Raw genomic sequence first — 21270 nt, forward strand, 5'->3', positions numbered from 1 at the left:
AGCAGGTGTTCAACCAGTGAGCTACACCTTGCTCCAAGCCCAGATTTATAAACTGTTCTTCTCTGGGGCTGAATGTATTGACACTGCTACAGGGTGGAAGATTTTCTATAAGAGATTAGGGAGACCTGATAGAATAGTTGTGCATTATATTAAATTGCCTATATTATCCAGACTTTTTGCCCACTGTATATTTTGTATATTAATGCTCTCAATTGTATGGCTTCTATTTAATCAAGTATTTTTTCATATATCACTTCTTGAAATCTTTTTTAACCTAGGTCATGTTTTTAGGAGAAATTGAAGAAATTTTAGATGTCATTGAACCAACACAGTTCAAAAAAATTGAAGAGCCACTTTTTAAACAGATATCCAAGTGTGTATCTAGTTCTCATTTTCAGGTATGTATGAGGTTTTCTCTGAAGGCTTTTTAAATTTTATACAATTATTTCTTTTCTCTTAGTTTTGACATTTCTAAATGTTTTCTTAAGGTTGCAGAAAGGGCATTATACTTCTGGAATAATGAATATATTCTTAGTTTGATTGAGGAGAATATTGATAAAATTCTGCCCATTATGTTTGGCAGTTTGTACAAAATCTCCAAAGAACACTGGAATCCGTAAGTATCTTTTATGTTGGTCATATTTCTCTTGTGTTTTTGGTAGTTTTTGTTTTTAATCTTTAGGGCTTTGAGCTCCTAACTCATATACATGAAACCCATAAAGATTTGGAACTTAGATTCCAAGGTTAACATCAGCCAGTTTTATTCTGCTGAATACACACATATAGCTTTATAAAGTTGTAAAGGAATGGGCCTGTTTCTCCTTTAGTATATGGTCTTAACTACAATTTAAAACTGCACCTCTCCTTGAAGGTACCTGGTATAAGATTCTGCAACCCTGTTGCATTCACCAACTCAGCATCTATGGAGGATGCATAGTGCTGATGCAGAGTTGTGTTGGTCTACTCCATTGTCTTGTTGCACATCTATAGAGAGTACTATCCCAGGGAAAAGATGAAGTACTTCAGGTCATATTAGCAACACTGAGAATGTAGCTGTTACCTAACTTCCATGATATCCTTATCATCCTGCTTTCTAATTTTCTTCTTATAAGTCATCTTCCTTTAATGCTATTATTCAGTTATACGTGGGACTCTAGAGCAAAAATGAAGATAACCAGGACATTTTTGGCTAGGGTTTAATCTAAGCATGATAAATGGAAAGAACATGAGTTTTGGAATCAGACAGACCATCTCAACCACCACTGGCTGTTTGACCTTGAGCAAATTACTGTTTTATCATACCTGAAATCTGTTAAATGATTAGAGATGATAGTGTTACATTTCCTATCCATTAGCAACATCAGTAACCCAGCACTGGCTTATTTGCATTTTAGGACCATTGTAGCACTGGTATATAATGTGCTGAAAACCCTAATGGAAATGAATGGCAAGCTTTTCGATGACCTTACTAGCTCATACAAAGCTGAAAGACAAAGGTATTTGATCTTCTGAATTACTAAGTTACTTGCTATTGTGGCACTTTTTTTAGGTTTGGTCAGTGCCACAATAGTATCTTTAATGTTTAAGAAGTTAATCACATTAAGCATTACAACTTGAAAATCTCTAAACATTTTATGTATTTCTGAAAAAACGAGCCCCAGTAATTTTATAAAGTTGTTAAGCAGAAATAGCAATAGCATTTATTATAGTTGTTATATAATTTACTTCCTTTTATGGTGAAGATTATGATTTTAATGTACATCCTAAATCTGTTTATCTCATTCTGAGCCTTAGGATTCATCAGCCTGGTAGCATTTGCATTGTCAATCAAATTTATGCTGAATTTTAAATATTAATTTATACGATTTTATTTGTTCTTATATTTTGAAAATAAGTTTTTGTTCACATTGGCTTTCACAGTGAACTTTCACTCTTCAACTGCTCCTTGCACAGTAAATAGTTTGATAGTTTTTATGCTGCAGATTTTTAACAAGGTGGTATTTTAAAGTCAGCATAGTTCGTTTCTGGGAAGAAGAAGCTCACATAATGATATGCCCAGGCTTAGAATACTATTAATATTTTGCTCCTTGCACGTTCCTAACACTTAGTGACTACCTCTTTTTGAGAGATCATTCAAACTAAGTTTTGATTTTCATGTAAGAGACAATGTAGGATGCAAACTTGTTAGTGGCTAGAGACATGGAACAAAAGGATGTGGATTTTACCTGGTGGTTGAGTGTGGGAAGGGCTCCAGCTGACTGACCAGCTAGGCCTTGAGTCTGTCTATAAGATCATGACAGACATGACTGCATGAGGTTCACGTGAGGATATTAATGTCAAAGTACTGTATAAACTATAAAGTACAAAATTTGGTATGTAGTATCTTGGGGAAGGAAAGCCAGTAGCAGCTTTCATTTGGTACAAGAGACTTACATTTAGGAGAGTGACAAGAAGTTGGGTGCTCCAGGTAACTGACTCAAATGCTTTAGTAGAGGGAGTTAAGGCAATGTGGGTAAACAATGTGCTCTACAGTAAGCGGCCACACACAGCACCTTTCTTCAGTCTGAAATAAAAAATTCTGATTACAAAAATTTTGATTTGTCTACAGAGAGAAAAAGAAGGAATTGGAGCGTGAAGAATTATGGAAAAAATTAGAGGAGCTAAAGCTAAAGAAAGCACTAGAAAAACAGAACAGTGCTTACAATATGCACAGTATTCTCAACAATACAAGTGCTGAATAAAAAAAATGCCTACCCCATCTGCTGGATAGGCACAGTTTTGTACACTTTTTTTGAAATATGTAAAAATTGCAAAACAAACCTCATCAGTATAATATAATTAAAAAGGCCATTTTTTTCCTGGCAACTGTAAATGAAAAAAATATATGGACTAAACATAGCCCTGTGTTATATCATGGCCACAGTATATTGTAACTTTTGTCTAATCATCGATTTATTGTGTCACTTCTGAAGTTTCACAAAAATGAATGAGTTATCTATGATATGAGTGAGATAATTATGGGAGTGGTGAGAATTATGACTTGAATTCTTTTTTGATTGTGTTGCACATAGATATAGTAGTCTGCTCTGTATATTTTTCCCTTTTATAATGTGCTCTTCACATTACTGCAGACCTTAGTTACATTCTAGGAAAAAGAATATTTCTTAAAATAAAACCAAGGTATAATCCTTACCCCTCCCTTTGTCTCTCTCAGAAATATGATGGGAGGAATTACCTGCCCTAAGCCCTCCCTCAATAAAGATATTACTGTACTCTGGAATTTGAGCAAAAAACCTTAAATCTCCAGGCTTTTTAAAGCACAAAATAGAAAAGCTGGGAAAGTAAACCAGAATTCTTCAGATTGTTCCCCAAGAATATACCCCCTTTCATCTGCAACTCCAAAGATGAGCACAGATCACTAGAGGTAGCTCGAGTGAACAAAGACACAGCTTGCCTCCTAATTCATTCCTCCTCCTCCTCTGTCAAAAGGCTGAAGGCAGGGCCTTTCCAGTCCTCACAACCTGCCCTTCCTGTCCCTCCTGCCCCGGGATGGAGGTTTGCGTCCCTCCGAGTGGCGATGCAGAGCACTAGTTGTCACTGCCCCGCTTTAGTTAAGGAACTGCAGTAGGATTCCTCTGTAGGTTTCTAAAAAGTTGACTGTAGAGGTCTTGTACGTTTTTACTTGATCAAGTATTTCTCACATCTTTTGTTATCAGAGTACCATTCCAATCTCTTAACTTGCAGTTGTGTGGAAAACTGTTTTGTAATGAAAGATCTTCACTGGGGGATTGAGCAGCATTTAATAAAGTCTATGTTTGTATTTTGCCTTATGTCTTCTTTGCTTTTTTTATCTCTAGGCATAAGTACCCAGAAGCCTGCTCCTCTCTCTATAAACATACATATGCACATACATAGAAGTTTTTACGGCAGATTATGGGTTGTACTCTAATTAGGTAGTGTGTGGTGTGCCATTCAACAAAGTAAATCTGTTTTACAGAATATCTGCATAAAATTCTAAGTCCTAGGATAGTTTTAACTTACTTTAAATTTAAGTTTTAATTAAAATACTCCAAGGAAGATAAATCTTATTCAGTAGCACCTGTGTGTGTGTATGTGTGTGTGTGAAAGAGAGAGACAGAGACTGGCAGTCAGAAGTCAGGCATTATTATAGTGTTTTTAACTACTTATATTTAATTCAGCTCTCTTTAACATCCATTAAAAAACTAGTACAAGTTCACACACTATATTTAGGTCACTATGAAAGCAATTTCTTTAGCTCTGCGTGGCCTAAGGAGAAACTCTTTCTTTAGGTACAATGGCTTATATTTTACAGCATTCTCAAGTAGCTCGTCTTGTACAGCCACCTTGTCCTGGTCATCCAGATTTTCCTTCCAGATTCCCCCACGCTCATTAATCCGTATTATTGGCAGCCTGGGGACAGCAGAGTTAAAAGGACACTCCAACTACAAAACACAGAATGGAAGGCAAGCACCTACTTTTTCAGAAAGCGAAGGTTAGGTCTAAGTTTCTATTTTGTGGCATATAAGCATACATTTACTAAAGAGCAGCCAGAGTGGATTTTGACAAGCTGCAGCTAGCAGTTTAAGCTGGATTTTTTTCTTTCTTTCTTTGAATAGCTAAAACTTCCACTTTCTTTCTAATCAGTTATTCTAAAGCACATTTAGGAGTCCTTTCAACATTCCACAGTACAAAAAAATGTCAGTTTAGCATACTCATTGGAACAAATTTTATTAGATATTTATGTTAAAAGTATGTCATCTTTAGGAATACCTTAAAAATAAAGTCCTATTTTTTAAAAACTGTTAATCTAAGCTTTCAGAAATATTTATAAAAATTATTTTTATGCCTGGGTCTGCATTATTCCTACAGTAAGATTTTAAAAATGAGACCTTTACTAAAGTTTATTTCTCATGCTTCTATGAAGCAGAAAAGTAGCAAGGAATATTTCTTTATGCAAGTTCACGTTTAATAATTCAACAATAACAAAAAAACACAGTTCCTTGCTGCTAAATTGGATATGAGATAAAATATTCTACTCACATATAAGATTTTTCTTTTAATTATTGAAAAATCCAGGAAATGCTACCAAGTTCTCTTTGGATGCAAAGGCCATGTAAATAATTTAAAACCTTGGAAACAATTTTTGTAACTTTAAATAAGCTGCCAATGACTATCATGAGAAAAATACCTACATGGTTTTTTATAGACAACTCATCTCTGTCAAAAGCTGGGCTGAAAGCTTCACGGGTTAAAAGGACATGCCTCTTTCTCAGGTAGGTGGTTTTATAGGACATGATGGTAAGTTAACACAGGTTTTCGTAAGACTTGGTAGGTCACTCTTCCTGACCTTCCACCATCAATCAGTCCCATGCACAATACCTTAGCTAAAACCTTGATCCTTCTCAAGAGACTAGACACATTTCAATTTTTGGAGGTCACCAAATGAAAAATATTGGTGCCTACTGATTTATCAGATATTAATACTGGCATATTCATTCCTTCTGTATTTATTTACCTGTTAATGACATCATCAAAATACAATGAGTAGGCACCTACTATGTACATCTGTCCTAAGTGCTTTTAAGTGCTAAACACAAAAAATTTTGTACTTGCATTAACAAGTATATTTAGCCAGATTAAGTAGGTAGCTAGTCCACAGGAAATTTAATTACTAATTTCTAGTAGCTTTTAAAAAAGCCTCAATATTTAACAAATGAGTTTGTAGATGGCAGATGATGCTGGAGACATGAAGGTTTTGCCTTTCTTGGTGTACAGTGTGTAGATTTCAAAATGACCCACACATCCGGATAGTCACAGTTTTGGGGGAGGAAAAAAACCATACTATTTTCTGTCAACTTCAAAAACTTCAGGGAGAAGCCTAACGTAGAATGAATACTCAATTAACCTGCTAGAGCTGAAATGTAAACCAAATCAAGTAGGAAGAAAATATCTTCCACAACTTGGTAAAACTTACAGAAAACTTGGTATGTATCTATTTTTGTCTTCCACAAAACCTACTCATCCTTCAATGGACAACTCTTCAAAGTGTTCATTAATAATTTAAATACTTAAATACCTTTTAGATTATTCACTGAATATGTTCCATTAGGCTCTGAACAGCCTCTTTTTGGGCTAGGTTAGAAGTTCCAGTTTGATAGGCTGTTACTCCCAGCAAGGCCCCAATTTCTTCGAGTGAGTACAGGACTGCTGGTAGCTTGGTTTATCAAAGCGAAAGTGATGAGAACCTCCATAGATCTGGACAGTTCCATTAGCAACACGAGGTGACTTCAGCTTATATGGTTTGTTGCCTGACCTCTTCTTTTATGGTATCTCTTCCTAATTTTGATCATCCACTTCACACTGAGTTTGGCGAATTCTGCTGCTTTAAATAATGCCAAGAAGGCCCCACAGAGAAGAGCGATTGTGTTCCAAGGATTGGCAGTGATTATCTGTAAAACAGAAATAAGCACTGGTTCACTTGGTGTGCTTTGATTTTTACATCACTGTAATTGGGGCTCTAAGAAAAGCACCTAGGTTCTAAAGTTTCTGTAACAACTTCATTCAAACTATAATGTTCACAGCTTAGTTTAAGGAGAAAAATACTGCTCCTCCCTACAATAAAGTGATTCTGAGAGGGGGGGAAAAAAAAGAAATACAAATTGTTTTTCAAAAAAAGCTCTAGAATGTGAGGGCATCTGGCTGCAACATCTGTCACCCCACTGATCTCCAGGATTGATTCGGCTGATCTGGCCGGCTAGGCAGGTGTCCCCTTCCTCCCTCGCTGCTGCTGTGCGTCCCTCCCGAAGCTGCACGCTCGGTCAAAGAGGACGACCTTCCCTGCTAGAGGAGGGCCGTTCTTCGGTCAAGGATATATGGTAGCTGCGTTCCCCTGCTAGAACCTCCAAACAAGCTCTCAAAAAAGGCTCTTATAGGGAAGCGGATTTGGCTCAACTGATTGAGTGTCCACCTACCATATGAGAGGTCCAGGGTTCAAACCCAGGGCCTCCTGACCTGTGTGGTAAACTGGCCCACGCGCACTGCTGATGTGTGCAAGGAGTGCTGTACCACGCAGGGGTGTCCCCTGCATAGGGGAGTCCCATGTGCAAGGAGTGTGCCCTGCACGGACAGCCACCCCGTGTGAAAAAAGTGCACCTTGCCCAGGAGTGGCACCGCACACATGGTGAGCTCATGCAGCAGGATGATGCAACAAAGAGAGAGACAGATTCCTAGTGCTGCTGACAAGAATGCCAGCAGACACAGAAGAACACACAGCAAATGGACACAGAGCAGACAGTGGGGGGTGGGGGGGTGGGCAGGGAGAGAAATAATAGGTAAATCTTTAAAAAAAAAAAAAAAAAAAAAAAAAGAAAGGCTCTTATAAAACAAGGTGATCAGTACTAAACTTTAATTTTTTGGCCTAATCCCAGAGTGATCTAGTTTTGAGACAAATATCCCTTAACTATACCTAATCCTAAGAAGTTAGTTGTTCTTGTTTTCTTCTTATCTGTTACCCTTGTTTCATACTTTTCCTCCCAAAGTAGCCTCAGAGCTTCCTGCCTCCAGGCCTTTCTTTGCTCTTCTGCTGTATTTCCCCTGCCCACCATACTTTCCTACAATGCTTTCCCCCCTCCTAGATTTATTAATTCTTCTAGGCTTTATCTGACCATTAATCCAAAATCCTCTCTGGATTTTAGCAGAGAAATTTATTCTAAAATTGCTCTGGCAGTTACTATCTAGCTTTAGTAACTTTACAGCTAAAGGCTGCTCCTTCACCAAATGTGAAACCCTTTAAGGCAGAGGTCTTATCTCGGATTTCTGAATTCCCCAGCATGGCAGAGTAGAACACTTCTCAGTTCCAGTTCAGCAGGGTGACCTAAGGCCATAAGAGCCTCGGTTCTCACATAGGCAAAAATGGTTATACCACCACCATCGCTTCAGATTGCTGTGAAGCTGACAAGGCATGTAGAGCTTGCCTCTACTGTGGCATTTTACTTGGCCCATAAGAGGACCTTATTCTGAATATAGTAAGGTAAAAAAAAGTTTGCTCATATGTTTTATCTGTAGAGCCAATGACTAATATTGTTCCACCTAGAATCTTGATGCAATAAGCCTCCATGCATGCCTCTATACACATAGCCTCGCCAGTTCCTCTTGGCGGCGGTGGTGGAGGAAATGCAGCGCACCCAGATCTCACAGAGCCTAACGGGGCTGGAGGCTTACGTGTTTGAGTCTCAGCTATGAAACTTCTTCCCTCAGGTCCTGCTACATCAGGACATTTTCTCATGCCTTGAATGCCAATTAGTATTAGGTTTGGGACTGTCTCTAGTGTCATAAATATTCCTTTAGCAAAACTGTCCACTTATTCCTCCCCTTCTGAGACTGGGAGCCCAATCATCTGGCATTAACTCATGCTCTGTTAATTTTTTATTTCTACCTTTCTGTTTTGACTTACAACAAATAATCAGTATTTATCCTACAAAGAATCATTAAAAAGGAATGGCTTCTATGGTCATGGCAGATAGCTCTGGAGTTTGGTGCCTTGCCAGTGGGCCCTAATTTGGAGTTTGTGCTCCCGAGTGTGATGGAGTTGGACTCAGATGTGACTTCTCTACACATGCCTCTTCTGTCCCTTTTATTAATAAACCCATAGTTGGTGCTGGCGTTGGTAAGTATATGCCCAGGAGACTTGAATCTCTACGCTGTCCATGTGCCAGCTGGGCCCTGAGCCTCAGCAGAGTTGCAACTCGTACTCTCCAGGTCATTGGACTCACCCAGAACAACCAACAAGGAGGTGAGGATGGACAACCACCACACCAAGGAACTGAGAGTCTACAACTGCAAACAAGAAAGTCCCATCCATCAGACAAATGGGATCGAAGGCCCCTCTCAAACAGAGGTGGAGTAGGCATCACCATCCCAGAATCCTCAGTTGGACTGGGGAACAAAATATGGACTAGAGTGGATTTACTCATATTCTACCATAGACTTATTGTGATATTAGCAGTGGAAGAAATTATATCATAGATGTGGAAACAGTCGCCACTGGAGTTGCTGAAGGCAGGGAGAGGGAAAAAGAGATGTATATGAGGGCATTTTCAGGACTTGGAATTTTCCTGAATGACACTGCAAAGACAGATACAGGACATTATATATCCTGCCATAACCTACAGAATGGAGTGGGAGACAGTGTAAACTACAACATAAACTATAATCTATGCTGTGTGGCAGTGCTCCAAAATGTGTTCATCAGTTACCATGAATGTAAAAATGAACACTAATGAAAGAAGTTGTTGATGTGGGAGGAGTGAGGGGTGGTGGAAAATGGGGCATGTGGGAATCCCTTATATTTTTTTATGTAACATTTTATGTAATCTAAGTATCTTTTAAAAATAAAAAATAGATTTTAAAAAAAGGAATGGCTTTCAATATCAGTAATCTAGATAATAGTTTAATGCTTTCTACTGTTTATTCAATTTATTACTATTAAGCAGCTAGTATGTGCTAATTACTCTGCTAGACATCAGTAAATGGTGGTGAACAAAAAGACTAAGTCCCCACCTTCATAGAGACAACAGTCTAGTTGAAGATCTGTTCAACAAATTATATATAATACAACTATAAATTACAAACTGTTACGCATGCTGTGAAAGATGAAGGTGAAAAAGTCAGTTAGAATGCCTAAAAGAATAGCCAAAATGCTTTAGGGGAGGGGGTTTGCTCTCATAATCTTAATACTCACATCTTGAACTTTCTGGATGAAAGGATCTTTCCATTCAAAAACCACAAAAAACAACTGAGCACTTTTCTCGGCAGCTGGCCTCTGATCAATGTAGTTAACCACACTCGTCTAGATTTAGAGAGAAAAACAGTGTTACCCTTCTGTGCACCCCTCCCTTGCCTGAGCCATGGGAAAGCAGAAGACAGTTTGGTGATCTTAGACTTCAGCTCTCTTCTCTTTTACAGAGAGAGTAAGCCAAAATCTCCTCTATATGAGATCCTGAAACTGGCACCAGAACCAAGGCTTTACCTTGGCTTCCACGGTTCTTTAGGGAAATGCAAAGAATCTGGGAAGTACAATAGGTACTTTGGATTGTCACTGGAATCTTCCCTTAGATATCTCGACTCAAAAGTAAGATTAAACCATATTCGTATATTGTGTTAGGACTACCATAAAAATCCCAAATTTCAAAATATTTGATCTTAAGAGTTGAATATCTCAACCTTTTAAGTGTACAGGGAAAAAGTACAACTCAACAGGTCTACACTGTCAGTCTTTATTAACTGGGCTTGGTAAGACGTTACCCATTACTAAGGAGGCTGTGTGATGTGATGGGGAGCAGAAAGGCTCCAGCCCAGAGGGGCCCATCACCTGAACTCAGCCTCAGCTTCGCCACCTGAAAGATGGAACAAAATGCCTACTTCGCTGAGATACAGGGAGGATCAAATGAAATAATACATGTGAAAACATTTTAAGCTCTAAAACACTTACAAAAACATGCCTTAGTTTTGGTTCAAAAGAGCTTGTGTGTCCTCTGCCAAAAAACTTTCAATTTAGACAAAAAAGGCACATAAAAACATTTCTCAAGTTTATAGTTTTGCTGTGGTTTTGAGCCCCTTTCAGTTTCAGATCACAGTTGGAGCCACCAGAAAAGTCAGGGTAGGCTGGGCTGCACACCTCACTGTAAGGTGAACGAACACATCTAACCTCTCTCAGAGCTGTGGTGGGGCCAGATAAGAGAGGACTTGGAGTTCTAAGAAAAGTACAGTGTCAAAACCCAGGAGATGCCAGTTATCTGATAAAATAGAAATATTTTAAGAGGACCTATTGCCAAGGGGTTACCTCCCAAGGCAGTAAAAAAAAGCCTGTCTCCTTGAAGAAAACAGGCTTGCCTCTCTCCCAAAGCTATCTAACCTAGAAGAGAACAAGGAGCCAGGCCACGTGAAGGGACAGAGCTGGAGTCTGTGTCAGTTTCAAGACTAGCCCAAGATAGTCCCCAGCTGGATTAGTGCATGAGTCCTGGCCACCGATGGTCCAGTTGGCTGGAATGTTCTTCTACTCCAAGCCAGACCTTTTCTAACACTGACTCCTGGTGTCCAGCCCAAATGGAACACCTCCAAGGAGGAAATGAGGGCCAGAGGGTAGCCCAGTCTCCTGTCACAGCCTCTGCAGGCAGCCCGGCCATTCACACACAGGCCTGTCACAAGATGCCTGCAGAAGAAAATGTAAACGCCTTAGCGCACCATACAAAGTCCTCAAGTCACGTCCATCTCGTGCTGACAAGGGTCTACTCCCCCTTAAGACCCTGCTCAAAGGTCATTTCTGCAAAGCCAACCTCTACCCAGACTCTAACAGGGAAAAGTCACCAGCAGTCTGAACTCCTACCTCCTGCCGGAACTCCACTGCTTCCCGTCCATCCTCTTCCTTGGTCTTCACCAGCGACATCTTGACCCAGGTGCGGAAGCCTCCAGAGAACTTCCAGCTGGAATAGGCACTCTCACAGGCCTGCATGAAGCCTACCCTGTCTGGGCTTGGAAGACAAAAAGTCCAAGTTAATCCAGTCCTGAGAGCAGTACTCAAACATGGCCTGACCTAAGTTTCAGCCTTGACTTCAAGGCTATTTCTTTGCTGGCACGACTCCCTGCTGCATCCTCTCCAAGCTCTGCTTCTTGGTTTCCCAGTGGAGAGGGAGTGGTCACCAGCTTTAAGGTAGGAGGCAGGATGGAACATCCCTGAAGCTCCCAGACCCTGAGCAGGTTCACTGGCCTGTCCGTTTCCTTCCGGAAAGCCCAGAGAGGGTGGGAGCATTCCTGGGGCGCTCTCAGCCTGAAGGAACAACCACAGTGTCTGCCCTGAGGGTGCTAGAGATGCCGCATAATCACAAAGGGTACAGACCAAGTAGAAACTGCACTGCAGTACTGACGCAGCTCACCAAAGGAGCATGGAGAGGGGATGGGGATCATCTGAAAGTCTTAGGGAGGGCGGAAGATGCTAAGGCAGAGGCTCTGAGCTCCAGAATGGGAATGATGTAGCTGCAGCCCTTTAGAATGGAGGCAGCTCAGTTCTTTTCAAATAGGGAACAGCCCCTCCTCCCAGGGTGGCTCCCTCCCTACTTCCTTCAAAGGAAGCCCCAGGGCTCCCCAGGGAACCCTGGGAGGGACTGAGTCACACGCAGCTCAGGCAAACGCAGAAAATGGCCCACACTAAGGAGCACTGCAAGCCCCAGAGATGGAGCTTCAGTGTGTTCCCAAGGCAGCATGCTGGGAGCAGAGAGAACTTCGTGAGGGTCCAGGACATTCATCACTATGTGAAGACCAAGGGCAGCTGGCAGCACTTACATCCTGTTAGAAATATTACGGCAAACACACACTGAGCATTCGCTAAGGACATGACGTAGTTCCCATGCACACTCCAGGGGAAACTGAGGGACAGACAGAGGCCTGTCCTTACAAAACTGAAGGCAGCTTCTGCTTCAGCAACCCAGGCAACAGGCCAGACCAAACTCTCTCCAAAGGAGCCAAGATACTCATAAGAATGCAGCACTACGTGCCCAGCAAGTCAGAACACGCCCCCACACCTGACTGGCTCGGCTCAGCCACGAGATCTCATCACTTAGGTCATAAAGCAGAGGAGTGGACCAACGGGTGAGCTAGCAACCCTGCTGCCCCGCCCCTGCGTCCCAGACCTATGGATACACAAGGCTGGACCGAGATGAAAGTGGACAGCAAGCCGGCTGTGAACTCCAGAAGCTCACCTCTGCAGGAACTCCTGGAAAGAAGAGAAGAGGAGGTAATCAATGGCGCTGAAGTCCTCGCTACTCTGGTTCAGGCGGAACTGGAGGAAGACCAGTTCCCGCTTCTTCACTTCCCGGGGTCCCTGGACAATCAGGGCAGATTTCTGCAGAGACAAAGGCAGAATCTTAGCCCTGGGGAGAGCTGCATCATTCGTTCGTTCCTCACCTCAGGCACACAAAGGCCTCCAGGTCTGAGGCCAGAAAGACTGACTGCGAAGCCCACAGCTTGTCCACTAGCAGCCTCCAAAGTTACCAGCGGGCAGATCCTCGTGTTCTCGGGAGGCGGCCGCAGCACGAGCTCGGGTCCTGGGGAGTTCTTTATGGACAATGCCCAACCAGAGCCGTGTTCAGCTCGTGCCCTTTGTCCACTTCTATGGTGGGTCGTTCACGGTCTTTATTTAATAAGGATATTAACTTTTGTTTGTTATATATGCAAATGTTTTCTTCCAGTCTGTTACTGCTATGTTTCTAATGTCATTTGTTATATGGAAGCTTTAAATTTGATATGAAATTCATAAATCCTTTTTTTATGGCTTCTGGGTTTATCTGTTAAAGGAAGGAAAACAAAAATTATACCCATATCCTCCTGTATAGTACTTTTATAATTTTTACACTTAGATGTTTTATATTCTTGGCTTTAAGTTTTGTATACAGTGTAAAATTAAGATCTTTTTCCTTTAAAGTCAATGGACAGACTCGCTGTAAAGTTCCCCTCAATTCTTTATGCTATACTAAATTCAAGTATACAACCAGAAGACGTCTGCTCCTGATCCTAATAGAGTCCACAAAATTGTCTTTCCTGTGCCAATGCTGTACTGTTCTGATTATACTATAGTTTTATCATTTTGGTATCTGAGTACGTTTCATCCATATTACTCTCTCTCTTCCACCCAAATGTGTCTAGAATATTTTTTGTACATGTACTCTTCTAAAGGCACTTTAAAATTAGCTTTTAAAGTTACACACATACACACACACAGTCCATTGGGACTTTAATTGTAATGATATTGAATTCATAGATTAACTTGGAAAAAATATCTTTATATCAACTTTTATAAATGCTCTACAGATATTTGGAAGAAGTGGATAGTCTGTCTGCCAGAAACAAAGTTATCTATTTATAAATATATAACACATGTATTCACAAAGTACACTTATTAATTGTATCAGTCAATGCTTTTCCTTACTACTTTTTGTCCAGTCTGTAAATTTCTGACTCTGAGAGGAATGTTAAAGTCACACACTAAAGTCATGATTTTTTAAAAATTTCTGACAGATTTTTCCTAAATTATATAAAAGATAAGCGGTTTTGTACATAAAGATTTATGACAAATCTTTTTTAGTGGAAAGTAGCAGAATTGAACTTATCAATATTAAAATTACCTCTTTTAACCCTTTGCACCTTGAATTCCATTTTGACTTGGTATCAATATTGCCACTTTGTTTTTTCTGGCTATTGCTACATAAAAGATCTCCATCCATCTATTTATTTTCAACCTTTCCATGACATTTTTTTTTTACATATGTGTATTAGTCAGCCGAAGAGGTGCTGATGCAAAATACCAGAAATTGGTTGGTTTTTATACAGGGCATTTATTTGGGGTAAGCTTATAATTACCAGGCCATAACACATAAGTTACTTCCCTCACCAAAGTCTTCTGCCACATTTTGGAGAAAGATAGCTGCCAATATCTGCCAGGGACCAGGCTTCCTCGGTTCCTCTCTTCCTAGGGTTTAGTTCTCTCCAGGCTCAACTCCTGCTTTCTCCACAAGGTCAGGGATAGACTACGAGGCTCTCTAGGCTTTGCCTCTCTCCACAACGCCAGCTGTAGACTATCAGGTGAATGCTTCTGTCTCTCTTGGGGCCTTCTCTCTTTCCTCACGACCAAGCTCCTCTGTGTGCTTACTTCCCAGGGCTCCAGTTCAAGATTCCAACCCCCCTTCTCTGCGGTGCAGTTTCTCTGTGAGTCCCGTCCACCACGGGGGCAGGAACTGAACATCCTACTGGCATGGCCCAATCAAAGTCTTCATCGTTATTTAATCAAGTAAAAGTAAAACCTATGAATCCGATCCACTTTAATACACCCAGAGGAAAAGACCAGTTTACAAACATAATCCAATATTTCTTTTGGAATCATCAATAAAACCAAATTGCTACAATGTGCATTAGAGATTGCTAACTATATCCAGTTTTCATTATCCACTGCTTCCTCTGGTACTAGAAATGCCTCCTCAATCCCAGATTTTAGCGGAATACACAGTCATCCAGCTGAAGCCTCATTTCTGGCCTTGGATGTAGCCAAGTTCTTGGAATGTTAGAAGTATCTCATGTAACTTCCACATCATTTCCTTAAATGGAACTGCATGCCTTCCACTTTTCACCTTGCTGGGAGTGAGCACGTGTGCCCGTGCTGGAGAGCCAGCTCAGACCACATGCTTCAAGGACTATGTCCAGGAAGTGGCAGGACAAGACAGAAGCCAATGCTAGACAATCCTATGGGGCAGTGCTGCAACTGTTGCACTGCCAGCGTGCCCAGATTGTTACAAGAGAGAGAAATAAACTTCCACCTGGTCACAGCCACGCATTTGGGGAATTTTAAGACCGTAGCTTAGCCCACACTCTGACTGCTATAGAAACTGTTACCTAGAACTAGAATACCATGAACAAAAAACTACTAAAAATGAGGCACTGACTTACCAGTTAGGCAGGAGGGAAAAGGTGGGTGGTGAGGAAATGAATATTAAAGGTTGGAGAGCAAAACCAACTTAAGTTAACTACCTTAAATTGAAGGTATGAGACGGGTCCAAATGACAGACCAGAAAGCGAGAATCAGAACATCCAAAAAGGATGAACAGGATATCTTGACTGTGGCCACGTTCACGTGGAGGTGGCTGGAAGCAAACAGCCAGAAGCTTACATGTTTCTAAAGAAACTTACTGTAAACAAAAGGGGCTGAGGAAGGAGAGGGATTATAACAAATCTTCAAAGTCTACCTAAAGTAACTCCCAAACCTGTACAAGCAGGAACAAAGCTTGTACAGGAAAAAGCTGTGCAGCCTTCAAAAAGGGCCTATTTTCTGACGTGCTCTTTAGATATGGCACCCTAGGAGAACGGACAAAGGAGATTCTCCCAGAGGACATGGCCAGGGGCTGAACAGGACAAGGGGATCCCTCCCAGAGAATAGAGAAAGATTTAACCAAGGAATAAACTTCAGGACCAAGGAAAGAAATCCACAATTACTGCCCAGAAGGATTCCATCACGCCACCCAGTAACTGCTGTGCATTTTCCATCCTCCCCCTTTTTAGATGAGAATTCTGCTGCTCCTATTCTTCCTCCACTACAGTGTACTGGTTTGGGGCAGGGAAGGATAGGGAGGTGATCATTTCTCTATTAGCTTATAGCTAGTGGGCTGCAAGGAGCCATACCTACAAATTATGGCAAAGACTATCACCCAGAGCTGAAGGGAGGAACCACAGTCAACTTACTTTTCATGGAAACAACTCTCCTTTTTACTTTCAGTTCATGGTTTTTTCAAAAATTTTAAAATTATGTAGCAAGTACAACTGGCATAAAGTAGTCTGGAAACACTTTTTTTTTTTTTTTTTAGAGGTTTACTTTGATTTCTTTCTCTTTCCGCCCCACCTCCCGTTGTCTGCTCTCCGTGCATTCTTCTGTGTAAGCCACACCCTCTGCACCCCCGGGAAACTGCATCTCCTGTTTGTTGCGTCATCTTGGTGCGCCAGCTCCTAGTAAGCATGCTCAACTGGAGGGAGAAGGGGCAGGACACCCAGGGCACAGGCAGCAGCCCCCAATATACGCATGCCGTGGGCACAGCGAGCGCTTTCCAGAGGGGATGGAGAGAGCTGGGAATCCAGACAACACTTTCAATTTTATATAAAGCTCTGTTATTTTCCTTTTAAAAATTACCTCCCACCACTCACCTATCATGTGGGACTATCACAGAGAAAAGCAAGCTAGATATATCATGTGAAAGCACTACATCAACATAAAAGGGTTGGTTGTCCCCCACCCCTTCCATCTCCCTCATCTTTGGGGAACCTACAAGAGCCCCCCGTTGAAGTTACAGATGCAATGGCTGCTCGCCTGTGGGGTGAGAGCAGGGAACAGAGAGGAAGCTCTGCTGTCGGAATTGCCGGTGCTCCGTGTCTGACCAGCTTTGTGATCTTGGGCACATTCTTTCACGGAGCTTCAGCTCCTCACCTGTGCCTTGAAAACCACCACCATTCCAAGGTCCACAGGATGGAGGAACAGAGTATGGATTAGAGTGGACTTACTGATACTCTATTCATGAACTATTGTGATGAGTAATCGAAGAAAATGTGGCATTGGTGTGGAGAAAGTGGCCATGGTGGCTGCTGGGGGTAGGGAATGGGAGGAAGAGATGAGATGTGGGGGCATTTTCAGGACTTGGAGTTGTCCTGGGTGGTGCTGCAGGGACAATTACCAGACATTGTATGTCCTCCCATGGCCCACTGGGTGGACTGGGGGAGAGTGTGGGCTATGATGTGAACCATTGACCATGAGGTGCAGCGGTGCTCAGAGAAGTATTCACCAAATGCAATTAATGTCTCATGATGATGGAGGAGGTTGTTGTTGTGGGGTGAGGGGGGTGAGAGGTATATGGGGACCTCATATTTTTTGAATGTAATATTTAAAAAAAAGACAAAAAAATTATTTAAAAAAAAACACCTAGGCAGTAGCACTGATCTTCGATTGGTTGTAAAGATGAAGGAACTTAATACATAGAAAGCAATCAATGAGCATAGCGCTAGGCCCATAGCAAGGGCCCAAAAAGTCCCATTTTCATCAGCATCATTATTTGGCTCCAATACCAAAGGCACCAAGTATGGGGCCCCAGCACTGTGAAGCTATCAAACACAACCTCAGGCCTCCTCAGCTCCCTTGCTTTCCCTTTCACCCATCACAACTTGTTAGAACCTTGACAAGGTAAAAATAATAATCCCACAACTGGGATTTAGAGCCGGGGATGAGAGGAAGCAGGAGGGAGGGCAAGTGCCGTGACCTTCACCGTCTCTTATTACAGGCTTTCACCTGCTGCAGCCAAAGCTGAAAAGCACCATCAGCAAAACATAAGGAGCCCAACGCCTTGTTCTCACTGATTTTTTTTAAATGTCAAGGAATTTTTTCAGAGTTGCTGGTTTTGTAGTAAGAATCACTTAACTAAAGCTGGCATAGCTTCAATTATTTCTATTCCTATTAAATTCAAGAAAAAAATAAATTTTTAAACTAGAAAACACAACAGATATCAACTAATAATATTTTTGAAGTCTATTGGGCTGTGTACTTTTCTAATAAGTCTATTCACAAAGAGAGGTGTCTGGGATGTTGGCCAGCAAATGTGGACAAGTTTTTCTTTTTCTTTGCACTTTTCTGTGTTCCTAGAGCATGTATAAAAAGCATGCATCATTTTCACAAAAGCATTAAAGTTATTATTTTAAAAATTAGCTTCCATAACCCTGTTCCTTCTACAGTCCATCCTGTTTGTTCACCTTGGCCCTTTTCTTTAATGCTGTTGGTTTCATGCAGTTGTCTAGTGACTCTGAACTCGCCATTCTTATGGACTAGGTTGAGCACTGTACGTGTGAGTCTTTCTCTCCCTCTCACAGGCCTCTGCCTTGGCTGTACGCTCTGTGTGAGGGGCAGGGAATGCTGGCAGGCTGGGACTACAGAGTAGTTCACTTCTGGGAAGAGATCCCTTTGCTTTCGTTCTCCCCCCTTGTCCATGGTGGAGATCCAATCCCAAGTTCTACTCTGTATCTCTCCTCTGCCCGATGCCCAAGCAGGGAACCTTCCCTTAGGTTATTTAGGGAATAGCTTTAGGGCCTTTCACCCAGAAGCAAACACCATCCCCCAGCGGCTCTGTATATCCCGAGAGGGCAGATTGTGCGCCAGCCCAGCCAGCCCGGCCGTCCTGTCGTCATTATTATTATTCAGATAGCCACCCCAGCTATCTGAATGTGCTGTCTCAGAGATTGGCGCTAGAAGAAAAGCATTCACCTCCACGGTAGTCCTCTCCTGCATCTGTTTTGGGTTAAGGGTTTTCTGATTTGTTTGCTCCAAAAATCTGATTCAATCTGCTTTTTATATTTTATACCAGTTCCTCAAAATTTCTGGTCCATTGGTGATGTCCTTTCTTAGTTTGCAGGGCTATGACTGACTTCCTTATTTAATTTCTTGCAGGAGTGGGGAATCATTGCAGCAGGATTTTAGGAGGAAGCCCAGAGTAAACATACTAACAGCAAACATCTGAGTATGACCCTCCTGACTTGAAGTCCACTAACAGTTCCCTATCACCCTGTAGGGCAAGTCCAGCTCTTCAGTGCCGCACATGGGCTTTTCTCATGTGGCTGTTACATCCACAGCTTCATTTCCTACCACTCTTCCAGGGGCACCTGACCCTCAAAAAACATCAAATTATTTGTAATTTTGCATAGAGGCACAAATACAACATGTTTCATCCCCTCACATCATAGTGCAGAGTGTTCCTCTGCTGAGAAAACCGTTCCCTCTCCTGACAAAGAAAATTTTTATAAAGCCTCTATCAACCTTTTCTGAAGCAAGGATGTGGAATCAAAAAAACATAAATGGAGATGTGGCTCAAGCAGCTGAGCACCTGCTTCCCACATGGGAGGTCCCAGGTTTGGTCCCTGGTGCCTCCTAAAAACAAACAACAAGCAAACAAACGAGGGGAGCTGATATAGCTCAGAGGTGGAGAGCCAGCTTCCTGGACACGTGAGGCCCCAGGTTCAATCCCCGGCCCCAGCTCCTCAAAAACAGAAACAAGACAAAAACAAAATTCCTTTCTGCCTCCAATACCCTATACAGGTGTCATTTCTTTTTGAAACCCTCCCTGACTCACTCAGAGGGAGCCCCTCCTCTCTGTCATCAGATCCCCAGCTGTGCTGTGGGCATGGGGAGAACGGCAGAGCAAGAGCCACAGCCCAGGATCCTCGTGCCCAGACTGACAGCCCTTCTTCACATGAACAGGTTTATCTCAAGGTATGGGTTCCCAGGGGCTGTCCACAGAAATCATGCTTCAGTTGGCCTCACATGGAACCTGTGAATTCATATTTTCAAGAAGTATTCCCGCAATTCTGTCAACCAGCCAGGTATGGAAGCCATTCTGCTCTGTCACACTGGCCCTGCCCTTTGCTCCTATAATCCTGAGATCAAGGACAGCATCTTATCACGGTATTAGGAATTCCTTAGGGTCACTCCAAGAAGGCTGAAGGCCTCTTGCTTCCCTCCCTCAACGGAGGCAAGCCAGCCATGGCCACATCTCCACCAGCCGCACCTCATGTCTGCTTGGGATTAGGGACCCACACAAGGCGAGTGTGGAAGGTGACTGTGAAAGAAAGAAGATGGAACAGGAGGGACCTTGGAGCAACCTGGGGCATTTATGGTGCAGGGTCAACAGAGCACACTACCTAGACCCGGCGGAGGGGACAGAGGGGCATTACCATGGTTTGGTTGGAGAAAGGGTCCATGTAGTTTATCCTCTGGGTGGTACAGTTCATGTCTCCTGGCTGGCCAGGGTTCCTCAGGGGTGGGATGACCTCGTAGTGGTGCTTACAGCTGAGCAGCTGGGCCTGGCCAGGGTACAGAGCAATACCTGAGGGTGCAAACAGGGAAAGGCAGATGTCAGCGTCACCGTCTCTGAACCACACTCCCACGTTTTTCCACTCCCTCCAAAAACGAATGCTCAGGACTCTCAGGGTGACTGCAGAGAAGAGGGAAGAAAGGTGTTACAGAGAGTGGGAAGCTGCATCCCTTTACTTCAAAAAGCCCTTCAGGAAAAATAAATAAAGAAGCCCTATGGTTATGGAGGAGACACCCCTCCTCAGGAAGCCCCTCTCCTCCCCTTGGATGCAGCATTCTCAACGCCTACCCCATAAACCCCTCCACTTCTGACCCTGCTCTTCACATGCCCAGGGAAGCGTCTTGCCTGCCTGAGGCTCCCCAGTGCGGAGCACTCTGGCACATTCACACCTGCTGGGTCGCGGAGGGGTTTGAGACTGTGAGGCTCCCCAGATCTCCTCCCCTGCCCTGACTGGGAGCTCCAAGTGTGAGAATCCCATCCCTCCCTCTCCCTCAGCCAAGGCACCTAGTTGAGGGCTCTGGGGCTGTTCAGATCTCAATGACAGAAATACTGAGTCAGCAACCCACAGCCTCAGAGGCAGGCAGAGTTCACTGAGACAAGAGACCTAAGTCAGAAAGGAAAACCAACAGATAGAGACCGAAGCACAGACAGAAGCAAGAAAACATGCTAGAGGCAGGGGGGAAGGGGCTGTGACCGGCACACTTGGCTGTGCTGGAGGCTGCCAAAAGCACTGGGCAGAGCAGATCACTGCAACAGGACATGGGGCATCCTGGGAGCAGAAACCTGAGCCCATGCCACACTCATGCCTGTCCTT

At 42.7% G+C, this 21270-nt stretch overlaps 2 protein-coding genes across 5 annotated transcripts in view; one reads left to right on the plus strand and one right to left on the minus strand.

The window, feature by feature from the left end:
- Positions 1–3825, plus strand: part of PPP2R5A (protein phosphatase 2 regulatory subunit B'alpha) — a 107850-nt gene extending 104025 nt beyond the window's left edge. Inside the window, exons 10-13 of the mRNA XM_004480997.5 lie at positions 279–398; positions 489–616; positions 1395–1496; positions 2609–3825. Of these exons, the coding sequence (XP_004481054.1) occupies positions 279–398; positions 489–616; positions 1395–1496; positions 2609–2741 (483 nt within the window). The 3' untranslated portion in view covers positions 2742–3825. The remainder of the gene's footprint in view (positions 1–278; positions 399–488; positions 617–1394; positions 1497–2608) is intronic.
- Positions 3826–4168: 343 nt separating this feature from the next.
- PACC1 (proton activated chloride channel 1) overlaps positions 4169–21270 on the minus strand; it is a 109440-nt gene continuing 92338 nt past the window's right edge. For all 4 annotated transcript variants that reach the window (XM_023585358.2, XM_004480994.4, XM_004480995.3 and 1 more), the window contains 5 exons: positions 20317–20468; positions 12774–12916; positions 11405–11549; positions 9761–9868; positions 4169–6470 (listed from right to left, as the gene is read on the minus strand). In XM_023585358.2, coding sequence (XP_023441126.1) covers positions 6309–6470; positions 9761–9868; positions 11405–11549; positions 12774–12916; positions 20317–20468 — 710 coding nt within the window. In that variant the 3' untranslated portion in view covers positions 4169–6308. The remainder of the gene's footprint in view (positions 6471–9760; positions 9869–11404; positions 11550–12773; positions 12917–20316; positions 20469–21270) is intronic.

Source organism: Dasypus novemcinctus, chromosome 13 (genome assembly GCF_030445035.2).
Source record: "Dasypus novemcinctus isolate mDasNov1 chromosome 13, mDasNov1.1.hap2, whole genome shotgun sequence".
Classification (NCBI taxonomy): domain Eukaryota; kingdom Metazoa; phylum Chordata; class Mammalia; order Cingulata; family Dasypodidae; genus Dasypus; species Dasypus novemcinctus.